The sequence below is a fragment of the Helobdella robusta genome (assembly GCF_000326865.2).
Source record: "Helobdella robusta unplaced genomic scaffold HELROscaffold_11, whole genome shotgun sequence".
NCBI lineage: Eukaryota > Metazoa > Annelida > Clitellata > Rhynchobdellida > Glossiphoniidae > Helobdella > Helobdella robusta.
In genome coordinates this window covers 2,559,322-2,580,242 of record NW_008703617.1, presented here as the reverse complement: position 1 = coordinate 2,580,242, position 20,921 = coordinate 2,559,322, and the positions used below count along the sequence as shown (strand labels likewise).

Sequence of the window (20,921 nt, the reverse complement as noted above, 5' to 3'; positions counted from 1 at the left end):
ATGCTTATTTATCAGAGAAGGTACTGAATATAATGATATTTACAAATTGAGTTATTCAGAAGTTTTGTAGGTTCTTTCGTTCGATTAGTATAAAAATATAGTAGCAATGCAACTTTTAGATGCTACCGTTAATTTTCATGCTTTAAAATGCTCAAACCAATATAAAGCTTCTTTAAATTAACGTAATTGTTTATTACGGTATGAGATTTTGCTTTTATTTAAAAACTACCTAATGTAACTTAACAACGTTTTGAGATGATAGTCAAAAGAACAAAAATTACACGAACTAATTTTTAAAATTTGTATTCAACCGTTTATTTTTAAACGTCAAGCAAAAATAAAATGAATTGTTCAACATTGAAATATTTAAGGGCCTAAATCGTTTTTTTTTCAATAGCCAACTAAGCCATAACTTTAAATATTCGGTGAAACTAACTGCCGGTTAAATGGACCTGGACCTCGGCCAGTGCAATGACCTGTGGTCTGTAGGAACCGTAGGAATTGACGGCCGCATCCAATCTTCTGATAAGGACATATCTGCCAAACAGAGGTCCTTGGTCGCATTCATATCTGGTAGTGGTCCTGGTCTTGTAGCCACCCTTGTAGTACTTGCATCGTCTTGATTCAAGAAGCCCTGAATCTATCTCAATACTTGATCGCGAGATTTCAATTGCAAACTCTTCTAAATAACGTGCATCTATTAAGTGAAATAAAAATTAAAATTAAACCAATCTTTGTTAAATTAAAATCAATATTAAATATTTTTAAAAATTATTTTATAGACAAAAATTTCAAAATCAGAATTTCAAATAAAAAATTGCAGCAAACTTGTATCGTCACTGCTGCTAGCTATAGAGACTGCAGACACCCAGCGGTTAGCTCCCAAATCGAGTTGCCACCAAGCTGGTTTATTATAATAAGTTGCCTTAGAATCGAGAGTTGTGTCTGCGACGGAGTAGGTTTCCATGTTTCCATCCATTGCTAGGTAGGCTTCATGGCCACCCCATGTCCCACTTTGAATCATTTGGGATTTGAGAGCTGTGAAAATGAGACGGGTGTGTGAACATTGAAGAGTTGCGATTTTTTTTACTAATTTATATAAGTTATCTAGTAAAATTAATTGAAATAGCAACTCACATGCGAAGTTGGAGTTGCTGTTTTTGTCAATGTTCACAACTGTTTAAAATGGTAAACAAACAATATTTTCTTACGACTTTAACTATACGAAATCATTAAAAAATTTTAATCCAACGAAGCTAAACTCTTTAAAAAGGACCAAAAACAATACCCACTCGAATTTGAAGTGCTGGTAAAAATTTTAATTTCGGCAATGGACATGGCATCAGGTCTGTGGTAAGCCTCCTTGATCCTGTCGACAAATAAGTACCTCCCCCATGTCGGCTGGCTGTCACAGTTGAAAGTAAGTACTGTTCCTGGTGGCAATTCAGTTCTGTTGTTGAATCTAAAACACAACTGCCCATCCTTTCCTAAGTTCGTTTTGGTCTGACTCACCCATATTTCTATCTCTTGCAAGTATTTTGAATCTGTGGTGTAGCAAATTAAAGCGTGTTAAATTTTTCTCCATAGATATGATGTCTTGTGATTTAGTAAGTACCGGCTTGTTTGTTTATTATGTCAATCTAAGAAGCATCAAAAAACTGTACTATAATGGTCGATGCTGCTTGTGAGGACAACTCTCGAGATGGGTTCACTTTTCTGCAGATCAATCATCCACCAGCCAACATTTTCGTTATTAAGTGTGTGGTCACAATCACCGCACGCAATGGTGTAAGTCGATGGATTGTTGTCGATGGCCAGAAAAGCGTGGTGATTGCCAAATGTTCCTTTCTGTTCGACTTGATAATTCGACAGTTGCAGCTCTCTCACTGTTTATGGTTGAAAATTTTAGTTGTATTGTATAGTTATAATACATTACACAGTCCAAAAAAAGATCAGTCAAAAAAACATTCTCAAAGTAACAAAATTTCACATGTCTGTCAACGATTGGAAAGAAATTTGTGTGAATAGCTAATTTATTAACTAATTTAGCTAATTTATTAACGTTGTTGGCTGTTCGGGTCTACGATGTTGCTTGGCGGTATGACAGGACCTGAGTTAGATGGGCAAAATAATTTTATTTTCCATTTTCATGATTCAATGAAGTTATTATTTATATGTGTTAATAATATTTTTTATGTTATGCTATGTTCTGTTGGGTTGTTTTATGTTATTTCATAAAGTTATATATTTCTTATTTCAATATCAATGACTACATCTTATGGAAACTTTTTCTGATTCAGAGAAAAAAAAACTAGTACAATATTCATATAATTAACATAAAATTAACATAATAACTAACTTGGTGTGTTAGGCGGAACTGAATGAATTTAAAAAATGTTTTATTCATAATTTTTTTAATAAATTTTGTGTGTGTGAGAGTGTGTGTGTATTTTCAAATAATTGTTTACCATTGTAATACACGGTTGTAAAGACTTTAACATCTGCTATGGCCATAATATCGCGTCTAACACTGTTATAATCTTTTATGATTTTCACGTATCTTAAAAGTTAATTATTTAATTTAGCAATGTTTTTTTGATATTTAATTAATGTGGTAATGTAAATTCGAATTATAATTTGATATGATTTGATTTACTATCTGCGTGGTTGAAGGGTTCAGTGTAGTCAAATGGAGAGTCACCTTGCTTCTGTCGGCTTGTCACATTGAAATATTTGCGCATTTCCTTTCTCCACGGCATATGGGTGGCGGTAACATTGCTGTTCTCCGTATCCGTTTCGCTCATTTTCTAAGAGTATGCGGAAGTTTTCAAGGAACGCTGAGACTAGAAAAAATGAATTGTTATTATTTTAGGTCGTCTTTGGCAACATATAAAAAATAATTTCTAGTGAACTACTAGATTAAACTAAATTTTGCCCCGTAAGATATTCATTAGCATTCAGTAAATATCTTTTTAAACTTATTTGAGATCAATTATATTATAATAATACTCCTAACAAAATGAATCGGCGGTATTGATGATCTTGACATGGGTGACGAGGTAATTTGCACCGAGATCAACCCTCCACCATGCTGGCTCGTTAGCATTTCCATTAACCATTGCTGCCCAGCTGCCCGGTTGCCCATCTATTGCCAGGTTTGCGACATGATTCTCCCATACTGAACTCTCCGTCGCCGACATACCTGCACCTAATGGTGGCACTTCTAGCTGGTAGGAGTCAGCTATAGAAAAATTTTGTTGGAAAATTTTTTATTCTTTTTCAACCAGCTATGAAATTATCTAAGAGTTGATGTATGTTTTAAGATAAAAATAGTTGTTTGGGATAATTAAAACAATGCATATGATGCTGGTGCTTATTTGAAGGTAGCATCAAGTTCAAAGCAAATGGTGGTAAGTAACGATTCGAAGTCGAATAGTTAATGATATTTTAAATGACTTGATAAATAGTTTATTTCACATTATCATGCTTGATCATACAAAACCAAGAGTTTTAACTACGCAACGCAAATTTCATTTTATCTGAAAAAAAATATTACAAAAAAAACCACTTAAAAAACCTGCAACAGAGGCCCAAAAATGGGTTGCAATCAACAGGAACGTCCCAGTGCATAGATTCATGCTTGTCTTGCCTGTTGAGTTCAAAAAATTGTCCCTATTTTTTATTTTTAAATTTCAAATATAAGTAAACAAATTGAAAAACACTTGAAAAACAAATGAAAAAAATTAATTATGTTCACATAAATTATTTATATTAAACAAAGTACTTAATGAAAACGTACTTGTGTGAGAGTGATCCAGATAGAGTTAGGTTGTGCGACCTGAAAACGAGCAAATATGTAGTAGTTTCAAAATATTGGATATCAATGGTGAAGTGTGTAGTATGTGATGTTTGAATGGTGAAATTCTGCGTATGTCGAATGATAGTCCATCTGTTAAATAAGCGCCACGCAGATTAAACATTCAACTATACGTGAAGTAGAAAAAAGATCAATGAAACAAATGTTAAGCTATTGACGTTTACGATCGTTCGAATCGGAAATTTTTTTACATTTTACAAAATACGAAGAGGTATTTGTATTTTTTTTTAATTTTATAACAAAATTCTTAAAAATGAACTAATTTAAAATAAAATATCCAATCTAGACAAAAAATAATTATCGAAAAGCTTTCAGATTTTATCTTAATCCTTTTTTCATATCTTAAAAATATTTTTACATTTTTTTCTTAATAATAAACAACTGCTGTATGGTAAAGTTTGTATGATAGATTCGCACGGCATCTCTAACTAGAGTTGTTGCAAGTCGTTGTGGTAGTAATCCAGATCTGATTTAAGGAGAGGCAGAGCGGACTGCCATCTGCCCTAAGGCCCTTCACAAAAAACGAGCATCTGCACTAAAGATAATATGTGTAAGTTTAAAATATTTTCCTATTAAAAATTTGTCAAAAAGACTGGTTTTAATGAAAAAATTTTAGCAAAAAGGTGGAAAATTTGATGATGTTGAAAATTCAAACTATTGTGTTAGCGGTCTTCATTAAATAATTGGAAGCTCCACCACTTTTATCTACCATAGGCCTCTTACACTTATAAATACGGTCCTGGTAGTAGTAGTAGTATAGTAGTAGTAGTAGTAGTAGTAGTAGTAGTAGTAGTAGTAGTAGTAGTAGTAGTAGTAGTAGCACTGATAGTAGTAGTAGTAGTAGTTGTTGTTGTTGTTGTAGTTGTTGTAGTAGTAGTAGTTGATGTTTTTAAATGTTTGAAAATATAATCTCATTTGAAAATAATCTCATCAGACTCATCGATTGACGTACATTGGAGTAGATCATTTTGACCTCATCATATCGACAATTTTTTTCTAATAATTTAACAATTTTTGAAATTTTTACTAATACAGTGTAGTGTATATACGTAGGTAGAATCATTGCTTTCCTCAGAAAAGAAATGTCATCTGTAGCGGCTCAGGTCAAAAAAGACAGTTCGAAACATATTAGATTCTATGGCAAATTAATGGAAGGAAACTGATTCTATTTGTAGTAGTATTAGTAGTTAAACTCATTAAATTATAATCTGTCCGATCGTTGAAATAGTGTTTTGTTAAATGAATAATAAAAGTTTACGTGTGCACAAACAACAAGAAAATCTGATATTTATGATGTAATATTCAGCTGCATAATTGAAATTCTATATACATACATACGTCTGTTATGTAGATTGTTTATATCATCTACCTTGTCATAATTTATGTTGAAATTCAATCAATTAAACAAACTTCGCGCTCGACACGTATTATCAGGATTTTGTATATTTGTCATAATCAATGTCTGCGTTTTCGTCATTTTTGCTATTCTTTATGTGTAAACATTCAACTTTTTTTTGTCTTTTCATTTTTTGCTTGTTTCTAAATTATTAACAATTTCTTTAAATTAGCCATAAAGTTGTTTTGATATATAAATTTTGAGTTTATTTTAAATTTCGCCATCGTATTGGTTTTATTTTTCTACATCATCGCCCAACCCCAACCAACACAACTTAACAACCACATCAACAATATAAAGATCATCATGAATTTGAATGTAGCTCTCTATTGGAAGTTCATATGGTTTGTTTGAGGAATGACTAAACAGAAACAATTGAAGGCCATTAACCTCCATGACCCGTATAACTCAAACATTATTCAAACACTGACCAAAGCTGACGAATACTGACCAATGGCCATGTTGAAGAAATTTGAACTGTCAAATTATTATTGAAGGCGTTGTTTAGAAGCCGATAGACCCAAACAGTTTATCACTTCTTAGTACGTTACGTTGAGGTGCAGTTTATTTTGAAAAAATGTTAAATTGTTCTAGTGCGTTAGTGATTATTTTTTTCAACGTTTATCGCATTTTGACTAGGAATACAGCACAGTGTTATACCAACCTTAATTGTGTATTATCTAATGGGTATTTTAATCTGGCTTTAGAAAATGTACCATCATTCAGCTCACTTAAACTCTTTCTAATGTTGCTTATGCTCGTACTAAAATACTGGAACGAATACACGAGAGCAAATTTATTAATGAAATTTCTTAAATGGTGTTGTTAAAAATTTGATGGAATCCATTTTTGAGATATTAATCACAAGTAGGAGTGAGTTATTCCTGTGTGAGGTAACATCAAACAGTAACTGATTAATTGATGTTATTTTTAACAACATTACCCGATGTAAGGAGCGTTTGTGATTGGTTGTAGGTAGGTATAGCAATTAAGGACATGCCGACTATTTGCACAAACGAACAGACATGGTCTGTGAAATTAAAACAGATTAAAAGTCAACAAAAGCCTGCGATCAGCTTCATAACATGGAAGTATAAGAATCATCAATCACAGTATTAGTATATTAGAGTTGAACATTTGGTAGGAACGTGAAGTCCCGCCAACTCCACGTTCAAATCATTCGATCCCAACATGCATGGAATTCTGTCGGAATATTTTTTATCCGCTGGAAGTTTTAGCATAATTTTCAGCGCGCTAATTATAGTAATTTATTTTGGTGGGAGTAAAACAGTTTTCAGATATATTGTAATGAATCTTTCTATATCAAATGTAATATTGGGATTTATAAGTTTTGTGGAAAGTTATGCAACTGGAGATGCTGTCATCATAACGTGGCTGTTTAAATGTAACATTTTATTATGGTTGAATTCGTTAGTTCATAACTCATGTGCGATTGTCAGCGAGCAACTTTCACCATCAGGTCAGAAAACAACTATCATGTTCCGTGGGTATATATCATTTGTTTGGATCACATCATTCATATTGATGACTATCTTAAACGTTCCATTGTACCTTCTTCATTACGGATACAAACAATTCCACGTTCGTTGCGCCAGCACAACGTTGTACTTCATACTCGATCTCATTTCGTGTATCTTCAACTGCATCTTCTTAAGTGTGGCTGTCAATGAGTGGAATAGAATTGACGACACTACGATAGCAGGGTGCATGTTGAAGAATAAAATTCAGTCCTTCATCGTCACATCGGTCAAAGGTTGTCTAATTTCCGTGGTTTACACTCTAGCGTTGATATGCGAGATAGCTCACGACAACCTGCTGCATCACTGGCAGCCAGCATTCTCCGTCTCATTCATGACGTTCCTGATGTTTGCCTGGAATAAGAAATTTTTTTTCAAACTCAAAAGAAAAATCGTTCTACTAAAATCGCCGTATTAGTTCACCAGTTTACCATTTTCTCCACGACAGATATATTGTTATTGATATACTTTTTTATCATTCTGTGGAATTGAAATTTTAAAATCAGTCTAAAAGTTTCGGTACCTCCTAAAAGAAGCAAACCAGTAAACCCCGAACGTTTATAAAGTATAAAAATAATTTTATCTATTATTATTGCAATTTTTTAAGATTCCGTAACTGAAAATTTAAATCACGTAAACTCGATTTTTCATTTTTACTGTTAACGGAGAAATAAACGTAGAAGGGAGCCTCCATCCTTACTTCCAATGTAACACTTCATTCAGTTTTGTAACAGGCATAATGGATACTAAAATTGCAAAATTAAAACATATTGTAATAATGTAATAATATTGTAATAAGCCTTATGAATGCATTTCCGTGAGAAGATATCTTGTGTTATGCGCAATGGTCTGTTTAAATTGGGTGTGTGTGATAGATAGAGATAGAGAGAAGAGAGGAGGGAGAGAGAAAAGAGAGAGAGAAGAGAGGAGGGAGAGAGAGAGAAGAGAAAGAGAAGAGAGGAGGGAGAGAGAGAGAAGAGAGGAGGGAGAGAGAGGGCCTACCCAGTATTCGAAATTCGACGAAACCAATCTAATCACACAAAAATTAGTTTGTTTTTTTTTTAATAATATGAGAAAACAAAACAAAATGGAAAAAATTAAACCCATGTTTATCCAGTCCAATATACAATATAACTAATTAATTAATTAATAATTCAGCTAGCTAATAATATAATGTAATTATATATACATGTGCTTATTAAAATAATAATAAATAGATGAATAGAAGAATTTTTAGCCATAACACCCAAATAAAATGAATAACATTTCGTTGAATATATATACACATATATATAAACACACACACACACACACACACACAATGATAGAACGTGAACGTAAATAATATTTAACAATTCAGTTACAAGGAAAAACCAAAAGTAGGAAAAAAAACAATGACTAAACGGAACAAAATTTGCAATAATAATAATAACAACAAAATAATAATAATTAAAAAAATTAATTATCACCACTATAATAATTAATATATATAAATAACACATGGTATAAAATAACGGGAAACTAATATACATACAAAGTAAACTCTCCCAGAACAAAATTAACAAAGTTCAATAAAACTCTCTTTGCAAAAGAATGAAAGTGATGAATGAAAGTGATGAATGAAAGTGATGAATGAAAGTGATGAATGAAATAAATAAATAAATAAATAAACGAAATGAAAGAGATTGCTATAAAGTTCATATAAAAATAAAAGCCAGTGTAATAGAATATAATAATTGATTAACGAACAAACGCTACACATTGTTTCATTACTTGAATGTTCTATGCGTGTCTTTAATTAAGCTATTTAAAATGAAACTCGCAACCCACAAAATAATATCTAGCACTAATATTGTATTAAAACACTAAATTTTATAATTTATTATTAAATATTACAATATACTGATAAATAATTGATTAAAACCAGGCATGTGCTATAAAATCGAATATCTAATTAATTATATCCAGTGTCTGCATCTAAACGTTACAATTCAAACTAAACAAACTATATATATATATATATATATGTGTGTGTGTGTGTGTGTGTGTACACCAGTATGTGTATCTGTATGCGTGCGTACAACTATGTGTCTCTTTCCGAATGTAACAAAAACTGACCATCAGCGAATGAAGCGTAGTTCCATTGAAAAAATGGTTACATAGAAATATTAGTACTAATCTGTAATCTCAGTATTCTATCATTATCGTTATTTCATCTATCACCATCACCATCACATTTTTCATCCTTATCTTCTAGCCATCACCATCTTCATCCTCATCATTGTTGACATCGTCACCATCGATCATTGGTTAACGATGGAAAATGGAAGTCGAATACAAAGAAGATAACATAAGAGGAAGTCCACATACAGACACATGTACACAAACGCGAGAACTATAATTTAATAACTTACTCCCTTTAAGCTCAATGTCTTCAAGTGAAAAATAAGTAACGCTTGTTATTTAAATAATAATAATAACGTAATTATAATAGTACCAAATTATAAAAATAATTATAGAAATAATGTATATAAACAGAGAAAAAAGAATGATAGAAAGAATGGATGAACGAACGAATGAATGATTGAAAAAAATGAACGAATGAGCAAATGTATGACTATGTACATTGTGAATGCTAAGGAAATGGTCTACAAATTCCACAGTGAATGAATCGTGCCCAATACATTGAGAAGAAAGCTTACATTTAAAACGTTGCGCTTTTATAAGAAAGACTAAACTAAAAAATTATAATTAGAAATAAATTAAATTAAATTCAAATTAATTTTATTATAAATATAATAAAAATTGTTAACAAATTATTTCCTAATTGATAGCTTAGGCGAACGAATGACCAGCAACGACCACAATTCTTACAAAGAAATTACAAAGAACACATGCATAGAGAGGAGAGATAGAGATAGCAGTGATAATGAAATAACAACACGGACATTAACGGTGATGATCACATTTTTGTAGATATGGAGATGATATGATACAAAAAAATGACAAGATGATGATGATGATGATGTTGCAACGATGATCTGGTCCCTCCTAGTGCAAATCAACCAGCCAATCACACAAACACAAACAGCAGCGACAAATCAACCCAACCCATCACATCACATCACATCTGAGCAATCCTCTCCTGCAAGAGATCCATCTGTTTGATGATCGGAGTTGGAAGGTCGATGCCGACTTGTGAATCGAGGAACTGCCTCGTCTCACGAACATCCTCCACCCAATAATCTTTTGGCAGGCTGAAGAGCTTCTGCCAGTTTTGTGGCGTTCTGTAGCTATCGTTGAGTCCGTCCATGTTGATGCTACCTTCAGTCGGTAGGTAGCCAATGGGAGATTCAATGGCAACGTTGTCCTGGCCTGCATGGAGATGGTGGTATTGGTCAATCGGATGGATGGTTTGTACAACGTATGGAATGTAGTGACGATAAAAATAAATAAATATACCATAAATTCATCAACCAATCATCATTATTATCGCCAACCGAAACAACTAACCATCAACACGTTTGCAGATCCAGTCAATGACTCGAATGTTGTCTCCATAACCAGGCCACAAGAAAGATCCATTGCTGTCCAGTCTGAACCAGTTCACATGGAAGATCTAATCAATTAATTAATTAATGTGTTGTTGAAAGTATTAGCTTGATATGATCACGCAAGTGACAGGTTCTTCTATGCAAAACTTTCAGTAAATGTGAAAAAATGTAAAATTCTAACTCATCAGCACAACACTACAGAACACAACATACACAAAAATAAAACGAACCTTGGGCATTTTACGGCCAGGCTTGTTCAGGTCAATCCAGTGTCTCAAGTAGTCACCAAAGTTGTAACCCATGAATGGCCTCATTGCCATAGGGTCATGCATGATTTCCTTGCCCTTGTGCTCAGCAGCAGCCGTTGTTTCAGACTTCAAAGCTGCTCCCAACAAAACACCGTGGTTCCAGTCAAATGATTCAAACACCAATGGCACTCCCTCAGGTCTTCTGCCTCCAAAGATGATGGCATCAATGGGGAATCCCTCTGGGTCTTCCCATCTTGGATGAATGATGGGACACTGGCTGGCTGGCGTGCAGAAACGAGAGTTGGGGTGTGCTGCCTTGATGCCAGACTTTTTGAAATCTCCAATCTTCTTGCGATCACCCAACCACCCTGAAACTTCAACATCGGGATCAACTTCTCTTTCGAGACCCTCCCAGTACACTCCCCCTTCGGAGGTCATGCCCACATTAGTGAAGATGGTATTTTTGCTGCATGTAGCCATAGCCATTGGGTTGGTCTTCGTGTTGGTTCCAGGTGCTACACCAAAGAAGCCTGCCTCAGGATTGATGGCTCTCAAACGACCATCCTTGTCAAATCTCATCCATGCAATATCATCCCCAACACACTTTATCTGCAGGTGCAAAGTAGTATATTGCTCAAAATGTTTAAATTGTATAAAACATAACAATAAATGGGTCAAACAAAACGTTGAAAAGATTTTCTAAAAAAACAACATTTTATCAGCATCAGAACAAACCTTCCAGCCAGGCAGAGTTGGAGTCAGCATGGCCATGTTGGTCTTTCCGCATGCACTTGGGAATGCAGCTGCAATGAAATGCTCCTTGCCCTGCAAAACATCAATCAACAACATCTGTTATGCATGCAAATCCAGAACCATTAGGCAGATGAAAAAAAAACTTTGTGGTAGAACTTAATGAAAAATGACGACAACACTCAATACAAAACCCATTCAATTGTGATTTGCTACTAAACGTTCATAGTTCCAAGCACTACAACACGTTAGAAGAAAAAAGTTAGAATAAATAGAAGCTGCCATCAGAGCAGACCAACCTCAGGGCTGGTGGCGCTCATGATGAGCATATGTTCAGCCAACCATCCTTCATCCCTCGCCATGCAGCTAGCAATCCTCAGTGCAAAACATTTCTTTCCAAGCAGTGAGTTACCTCCGTAGCCACTTCCGTACGACACAATCTTGCGTTCGTCAGGAAATTGGGAGATGATGATGCGTTCAGGATTGCATGGCCAGTGGTTGATCACCTGTCAATGTAGAAAGATGAGGTGTAAAGATAAGTGATTGACATCCATATCAATTTTCATTTGAATTCTGTCAGTGCAAGCATACCAGAAAGAAACTTGATGCAGACATCTTACAACACAGAGACAAAAGTGACATGCAATTGAAGAGTACTGACCTTTCTCTCAACAGGTCTAGGAGCTCCAATAGAATGAACACATTGCACAAACTCCCCTTGTTCTCCAATCACTTTGAAGAGCTCACCTGACACTCTCGTCATGATTCTCATGCTCAAGACCACGTAGTTAGAATCAGTCAACTGGATGCCAGGTTTCGAGAGGGGTCCACCAACTGGACCCATACTGAATGGAATGACGTACATCACACGTCCCTTCATGCAGCCTGGCAACCTGCTTCCCAATTCTTTCTCTGCGTCTTCAGGACTCATCCATCTACCCAGTTGTCCATCAACTCCAGGTGCAACGTGTGGAACAGTTGAAAACTTCTCTCTGGTGATTGTGAAGGTCTTGCTCTCCACACGAGCAACATCGGCTGGGTCCGTACGACACAAGTAGCAGTTGTCCATGGATTCCAACTTCACTAATGTACCACGCTCCACTAGCTTCTCCGTCATTTCTTTGGCCTCCTCATCACTGCCATCACATATGAAGACTCCTTTTGGACGACAGATCTGCACCTGTTAAGTTAACATCAGTAAGACACGTTAAATGTATGTGCGGTGAAATAGAATTTTTGTACGTGTAGTTTGTACCTATATAGTCATAAACATGAATGTATATATCTACATGTGCAAGCTATCTAATCTACATTTGCAAACTGTCTCACTTCAAGAACAACAAATAGCTACTTCAACTGATTTGCATATTTGAAAGTGACTCCATGCATAAGGTCACTAAATGTTATCAGGCCATATCACTCAGATCACATTGTTTTTAACTCCATTTGTTTAAAAGAAAATAGACAACACAGATATAAATAAGTGAAGAGGTATTGAGTGGGTAAACTCAAACGAACCACAAACAAACAACAAATGATAAACTTCTGAAAACAACTAGACTAAAGGAATAGAAACATATTTTATTTCCTTTCTATTTAAAATATACATATCTCTCTTTCATTCTCTCTCTCTTCCAACACTCCCTTTTTCTTGCATTCTCTCTCTCTCTCTCTCTCTCTCTCCTCTATCTCTTACACATTCTAACTTTCAACATTTTCAACAGCTTTATTTATTTTACATCCTTATTATTGAGAAACTTCAGATTGATCACCCAGCAATTAATGATTAGCCATTAACATTGACACATTCATAACTTCAATCTATTTCCACTTTGTTTTAAACAACAATCACAAATTTAGCCATTTTTATCACCATTACCCCCCCCCCCCCATCTATTAACATCTCCATAACCTCTAAAATAATCTAAAAAAATATAAGTTTAAATAAAAATTTAAATAATTTTTATTAATGACAAACTTATAGTTATAACTAATTTAAACACATGATGTTTTAAAATTATGACGGCTAGTATCATCATCAGCATTACGATTTGTCATCACTACTATCATCATCTCCATCAGTAGTAATATCTGATAAATGCATATCAGTAGTATCATCATTATCATTGTCATCAGTAGTAGTCATCGTCATCATAAGTAGTATAATTATTATCATCATAAGTAACATCATCATTATCATCATCTTGGTCGTGACTACTAAAAATAAAATCTAACTAAAGAAGGCAAACAATGAAATGAGTGACAGAATACCAAATTGAACTATGAATAAATGAATGGATGAATAAATGAATGGATGAATAAATGAATGAATGAATAAATGAATGAATGAATGAATGAATGAATGAATGGATAAAGAAACAAGTGAATGAATGAAGATAGGGAAACCACCATAATATTTACACAAACTTCACGCTCCAATGATTTTCAACTTGCACTATTTAAGAATTGTCACATGATAAAGAAAATGATGACAAAATAAAATGCACACAACAGTATCACACACCAGTTTAAAAAATTTTAATGATGAAGTTATAAGAGCACACACAAACACGCACACACATAACATAAAATTTAGCCAAACACTTTTCTACTACTCAGACAGGTTTCAAATGTAGGTAGTAATTAAAAATAACAATGACTCAAACAGTGCAATGAATAGTTAAAGAAATTACCAATCCTTAAGTTAATTCCCTTCAAGTAACAATAGCCCAACAAAGCCATTTTGCAATGTATTTGCAACTGTTAAAATGAGCATCTCTAGTACATATTACACAAATTACCCACAATATCATCAACACTATCACAAATAAAATATTATCCAACATATCCTATACACACAAACAAACATTAACAAAAGCAATTCAACAACAGCCCCATAAATATACTTTCCAATTTGTATCTGAACTATAAATAAGCAACCATTATTTTCAGTTATTGCAAATAAACCAAACTTCTAAAGATTAAAATTATTTTGCTTCATTTATAGTTTATACACCCTTATCTAATTAATGTAATAATGCTAAAATATAAAGTTAAAAAATTAAAAGCAAAAACTTTATTTCTAGATTTTGAGCTTGATGTGAGTGATCCTGACAAATAATCAGCTCAACAGGAAATAGTGATAGTCTGCCTCAATCAAATTAATGCCAAAAGACAGTAATAACACAATTAAAATATACAATAACTATAATATAATTAATCAGGACTCCTAAAAGTATTCTATATTATATTCAACTACCAAAACTTTTAAAAATAGTTCATTTTTTGGACTGGTTTGGTTGGACCAAACCAGATACATATAATTTTGAATTTAGAGGAAAATAAAAATGTAGGACCAAAAACACTACTAACATATTTAGCAATGAACTGTTGAACGTGTGGGGGCACCTTGGACAAGTTTCCCTTGACCAACCTGATGGGCACCAGGCCGACGTCGGGGACCATCACGTCGTCCTCCTCCACAACATCGTTCTGGTTCAGAGAGTTCAAACGAACTCTGCTGGTGTTTCCTCTTAATTCGGACATTTTCTGTGGATAAATAAAACAATTCGTTAACTTTCTGACTGATCTATTAACAGATCGTAATATCATCAGCGGATAAATCACAATTTTTTTGTTTATTAGTAAAAAAAAACGCCACGTACAATAGAAGAAAAAGCGGTCAGAAAAAAAATTTGAAAAAATCCATTGTAAAAAGCAGATCCAACCTTTAATGTTTGGGCGGAAATTCAGAAATGGAACAATTGAATGATATTTTGTTGAAATTATAAAATATTTCGAAAGAAATTCTTCCTATTTATCAAATAATTCGCTAGACTTGTTGCTCGTGCTGGAGATTAGTGTTATAATGGCAGGCGGGGCCTCTTTATATAGCGCTCTGAAAGTGTTAGCTATCAGGCTGATGCTGTTAATATTAATCACTCCAAAGTTCAAATTTTCGCAATTTTTAACTAATAACAGGGGACGTGGCATCTGAAAATGAACTTTTAAATCATAATTTGTAACATTTCATTCGATTATTCAAATAATAATGCTATTTAATGCTTGTTTTGCTTCTGTTTTTAGGCCTTGTTATCGTTAAATTGAATAATGTCACCTTGGCGATTGCTTGGTAACCTCAGTGCGTTGAAAAGAAGTTCACTGCGTTTGCAACGTTTTCGTGTTAAAAATGATCATAATCCTGCTCAAAATAAGTATTTCTTCAATACATCTCTACTTTTTTGTTGAATATACTGTAAATGAATGTCTTAATGGTCCCAAAATTGCATTTGTGATTTCACAGTGCATCATTATCATAAAGAAGGCTTACGTTTCGTCAGCCAATCATACGAGGTTTTATGACGCAATAGGAAAATTTTGTTAGAAATTGGTTGGATGAAGTCCAAAACTTAATTTAAGGGACTTTGATTTAATGATTTAAGTTTTTTTTTATGAAATATATTTCATCGTTTTTCTCGTTAAGTCTGTTAAATGTCGTGTTATTTGAACTTAACTAGAGGATGTTTGTAAATAGGTGCAACAGTTGCATCAATAAGTGCTTAAAATAGACGTAGCTGTTAAAGAACTCTATTTGCAATGAAAACAAATCACTGTTGGTGGGATTATACACATGCATCTCTGTATATATTACATACACGAATATAAATACAAAACTATTTTAAATATGTGTTTGTTTGTTTATCAATCATATCAATGCGTGTTTTTGTTGCTTGTTTTCAATACGAACTTAACACGTTGGAGAAATTCATCTATGATCTAGAAAAGTTCACATTGATTCCAGATAGATCACTAGGTTCGTTCATGGAAAACAATTTTTTTTCGACGTTTTCAGAAATTGCGTCATATGAATACTACGTTATTTAGCTTGCTTCGAACTGACGGAAGAAAAGGTTGAATGAATTATCTCTTCGTTTTTCTGTTTCTGGTTATGTCTTTTAGATGTTAGGAATCATGTGTGTGTGTGTTTTGTGTATGAAAGCGTGTGTGTGTTCGTCTTATACGCGTATACAGATACCTGTCTGCTTGCGTGTGAGTAGATCATGCGGTTGTGTTTAATATCTATTCATCTTCATGTGAAAAATTCATGATGTCATAACTTCAAACCACTTGACAAGTTCAACGATAATTTTGAATTGACAACTAATAAATTTCAATGCAATCTGTGAAGTACGGCGGAGTATCAGCACGTTACCTAGTTAACGGGAGTTTTACAGAATGAAGGATTTTTTAAAAAATGTCACTTAATGTATGTCTGTAACAGAGTTTTTATGATGATAATTTCTAAAAGGAATCACAAAGCATTGACATTTAGTTATTACGTGATTGCAGAATGAAGGAAATAAATGAATTAAATTAAATAACTAACCCTTCTGCAGCAGGTTATGACGTCCAACAGCCCGCTCATGTACACGAGTTCGTGAATCAGGTTTCTATGAACGCGACACTACTTAGCTTCAATATTTTTCGTTAAAAGTTGCAATTATTATTTAATTGAGAACAGAAATTAGTGATAAATAATCCACAGTGGTTGTTTTAAGTCTGGTTAGTCAATTTAATTCTTTAAAATCCAAGCGAGCTATAACGTTTTAAAGTTGAAACATCTTGTCAGAGCGAGAGAAACACTAGAAGCCAACACCATCCATCTTAATTTTATTTTAACTTTTAAATGAATCAAACGAGATGTCAGAACGGTATTTTAATTTTGTCTCATTCATTTGCCCAACAACGCACGAAGTGTAGGGCTATAATGTCTGACACATGGAAACATGGAAATAACAAGACAGAAGAGCCCTGAATGCACATTTCCATGTTGCTGTCACCCGATTGCATGCATGCACGGCGAAGCTAGAACATCTGATTGTCGTTGCGTGCTGCAGCGAATGCAACTTCAACTGCTGCTAAATTATCATGCAAGCAAGATGACGAAATGAATTAATAAACCAAAAAATAATAAAAGATTGATGCGTAAATAAATTTTTTTTAAATTAGTCTGTTTCTAAAAATAATAATTTTCATGATCTGAAAGTGTTTAAAATTAGTGTATTAAATGGATGTAGGCGTTAAGGAGAGACAGCTGAATGAAAGAATGAATGAAAACTGAATGAATTGTTGACGTGTCGGAGGAGATCGCTGCTTCAGCAGCTGCACCAAGCATCCAACAACCAGCCAATCAGCGAATGTTAAAATGAAATGTCCAACAAACGCCCTGTATATGTGTATTTGTATTTGTACGCGTTTTTGTACTTGTATGTGTATTTTGTTTCTTTAAAAATACACACACAATTATTTTAGAACGAACATTCGATATTTAGCTGGTTCGATGGCACGAGTAACCTCTGCCTATTTTCAGCACTTCTCTCCTATATTTAGATTACAAAATGAATTAGCTTCTTTTTTTGACCTTTTTTTAATAAAATTGTAAGACAAATGCACTCACACATTCGTTCGTTCGTTCGTTCGTTCGTTCGTTCGTTCGTTCGTTCGTTCATGCATTCTTAATCTCATTAATCAATCTTATGGCTAACATTTTAGATACGCATTTGTTGTTTTTAATAAATTTAAATAACAAAATATCGAAAACATTTAAAAAGAAATTGAGATGTAGTAGCAATGTGACAGTGGAAAACCTTGAAATAACACAAAAAAATAAAAAGTTACAGACAAAAATAAAGAAAAAGATCTTTTTCCTACCCATAAAAAACTTTGAGTTAACTAACGAAATAAACTATAAACATATATGCTTATATATATATATTATATAATATTATTACGTCTTTTATAATATCATATAGATATATATAAATGTTATATAGTGTAATATAGTTATATAATGTTTGAATGATGCAAGGTTGCAAGATGGCGTGATGGTGGTGATGTGATGTAGGTTTAGAAAGTTAGAACGTAAAGAGAGCAGTTCAAAAGGCGGTTCAGATCTATGTGTGTGTGATTGTTCTCTCCTCTCCTTCTCTTTCTTTCTCTCTCTCTCCCTCTCTTTCTTTCTCTCTCTCTCTCTCTCTCTCTCTCTCTCTCTCTCTCTCTTTCCCTCTGTAATACTAATTTTTTGAGGCACTGTGGTCTTAAGTGTAACTGCTGCACTATTATTAATGTTACTGTCTTAGTGTGGCATCTTTCGTAAATGTAACTGATGTAATTATAAGTGATTATTTGTAATGTAAATGATGGTGGTGATATGATGACGATGGATTTGAGACGATGGTGCTGTTGACAGTTTGATGATGAAGATGATTTGAAAATGTGACGACGACGATGTTGAAAAATGTGAAGATGATGTTGAAAATGTGATGACAATGATGTTAACAATTTGGTAATGAAGATGATGTTGAAGATGTGATGATAATGAAGGAAAATTTCCCTCGTGTTACTACATTCCGTACCGACCAAAACTAGATTTTGCACCGATGAATGATGCAAGTTCTACTCTGAAAAGCAACATCCGTTTGTATTCTTACATTTAGGATAAATTAATATTCATATGTACAAATATTTACAGATACATAATTCATATATATATATATATATATATATATATATACTATATATATGTAGTATATAAATATATATAATTATGTATATATTTACTTGTATTTATATTAACGTCTGTGTATTGTTTATTGGTGTGTGTATAAGTGTGATTGTGTGTGTGTATTATTGTTGATATTATGCATTCGCGTTATGGTTTGTTGTTTGATGATGGTATGGAAAAAAATCTGACGAACAGCCAGATAACAACTTAGCGGATAAACCTGAAGGTGATATTTTTGAGGAATTGTTTTTGGCCAGATTTCCTATGAATCGGTTAACAAACTTGGATAAATGTACCTAAATATTTTGCCATTATGTTTTAATTTGTAACTCTTTGTCGTTTTATCTATCTTTGTGAACACGAAATTCGAGAAAAAATGTTCTGAAATGAAATGTATCAGGTATCAGATCAGTAATTAATGAATGAACGTAGCTGAGGATGTGAAATTTGATTTACAAGTATGCAATTCAATATTTTTATTGCTTGTGGAATTTTTTGCTTAAGTGTTTGTGTAATTTTACCGCTTAATTTACATGGGTTTGTGTCATTTATTCATTTTCTTATTTATTTTTGAAGATCTCATTGGAAATATTGGGTAGTTTACATTTTTATTAATGATTGCACGTACGGGTTTGTGTATGTGTGTGTAAACGTGTGTGTGTATTTATGTGTGTGTGAGTGTGTGTGTGTGTGTGTGAGTGAGGTAATTGTGTATGGGTGTGTGGCGAAGCCACTTGAAATTTTTAAGTTCTAGAAAATTACGCTCAAGTGCTTAACAATTTCCTGAGTTTTCAATGGGAGTTTAATCTTTAAGCAGACAATAATTACGTAAGAGGGTACTTATTGGAACTCCCGAAAGGTCATGTGATGTGATATGGGCGTGTGTAGTTTTTATAAAAATTCTTTTTAGACAACAAGATTCAACCAGTGATGGATTTATTCTTCCATACTCAAACTGGTTTCATACAAGGTTTCGATCTTAATTATTGAAAATCATGATTTCAAATCTTGCCCAACACTGTTCATTGATCTGCGAATCCTCATCTATAAGCAATACAAATCCTTGAATAGTGCAAAAATGAGTATTTCCTACGATTACATTAACGTAATTAAACATTAATTTTTAAATATTGTATTAATTGTTAACCATTTTAATAATTCAAACAGACCGTGGAGTTGAAATTTATAGTTATACGAATAAAATCATCGGGATTGTCGCTATATGTATAGTTAAGATCTTAAAAATAAATGCTGGTATTTTTAACTTAAGTTTACTTTTGATTAATTTAAATCTACTTTTAATATGTAAACAGAATTTTTTATTAAGTTTGTCCAAATTATTAGATTTATTAAGATAATTCTTTTTATTTGTACTAAACTTGATCTAAAAAGTGCGCTTTTGGTAAACAACTTCTATTTAAAATACGACTTAACATTTGATTTAATCTTTTTCTACTAACATCACATTCACATTGTAGTTGTACTGCAGTTGGAGTAGAGTGGAGTGCAGATACTTCAATGTTCAATCAATCAATATAAAAATATACATATCATCATATAAAAAAACCTCCCAAAAAATGATCCACAATATCTGGTCTGTTTTTGTGTTTAAATTTATTTATTTAATAATATTATTTATATTATATTATATATATATTATATTATTATAATTATAGTATATTATAAATATAACTTATTAAGTTATTATTAGTAGTAGAAGTATAATAGTAACAGTACTGCAGTAGTAGTAGCAGTAGAAGTATTATAATAGTATTGGTACTAAACTAAAGACTAAAAAAACTTTGAACTTTTGATTTTACTTTAAGTTTAACTTTATTTAATTTAATTTTAAAATCAAGCAACTACATTACATACAGTATACACTGATAAATTATATATCATTATGGATTTTAATTTAACAAAAAGTACTATTACAAATATACACACACGCACACACATACACACTCATACACACGCACATATATACACGCAGT

General features: G+C 33.0%; 2 protein-coding genes across 2 annotated transcripts; one reads left to right on the top strand and one right to left on the bottom strand.

Moving 5' to 3' along the window:
* Window positions 1–6,464: 6,464 nt before the first annotated feature.
* HELRODRAFT_167345 (hypothetical protein) lies at window positions 6,465–7,229 on the top strand (the record flags this gene model as incomplete). The annotated part of the gene is made up of 1 exon (XM_009012863.1): window positions 6,465–7,229. The coding sequence occupies one exon, from the start codon at window positions 6,465–6,467 to the stop codon at window positions 7,227–7,229; it is 765 nt and encodes a 254-aa protein (XP_009011111.1).
* Window positions 7,230–9,935: 2,706 nt separating this feature from the next.
* Window positions 9,936–14,828, bottom strand: HELRODRAFT_109161 (hypothetical protein; the record flags this gene model as incomplete). Its single annotated transcript, XM_009012862.1, has 7 exons — window positions 9,936–10,186; window positions 10,325–10,430; window positions 10,596–11,222; window positions 11,349–11,438; window positions 11,663–11,869; window positions 12,025–12,543; window positions 14,736–14,828. 7 exons carry the CDS (start codon window positions 14,826–14,828, stop codon window positions 9,936–9,938), a joined length of 1,893 nt encoding a protein of 630 aa, XP_009011110.1.
* Window positions 14,829–20,921: the final 6,093 nt, after the last annotated feature.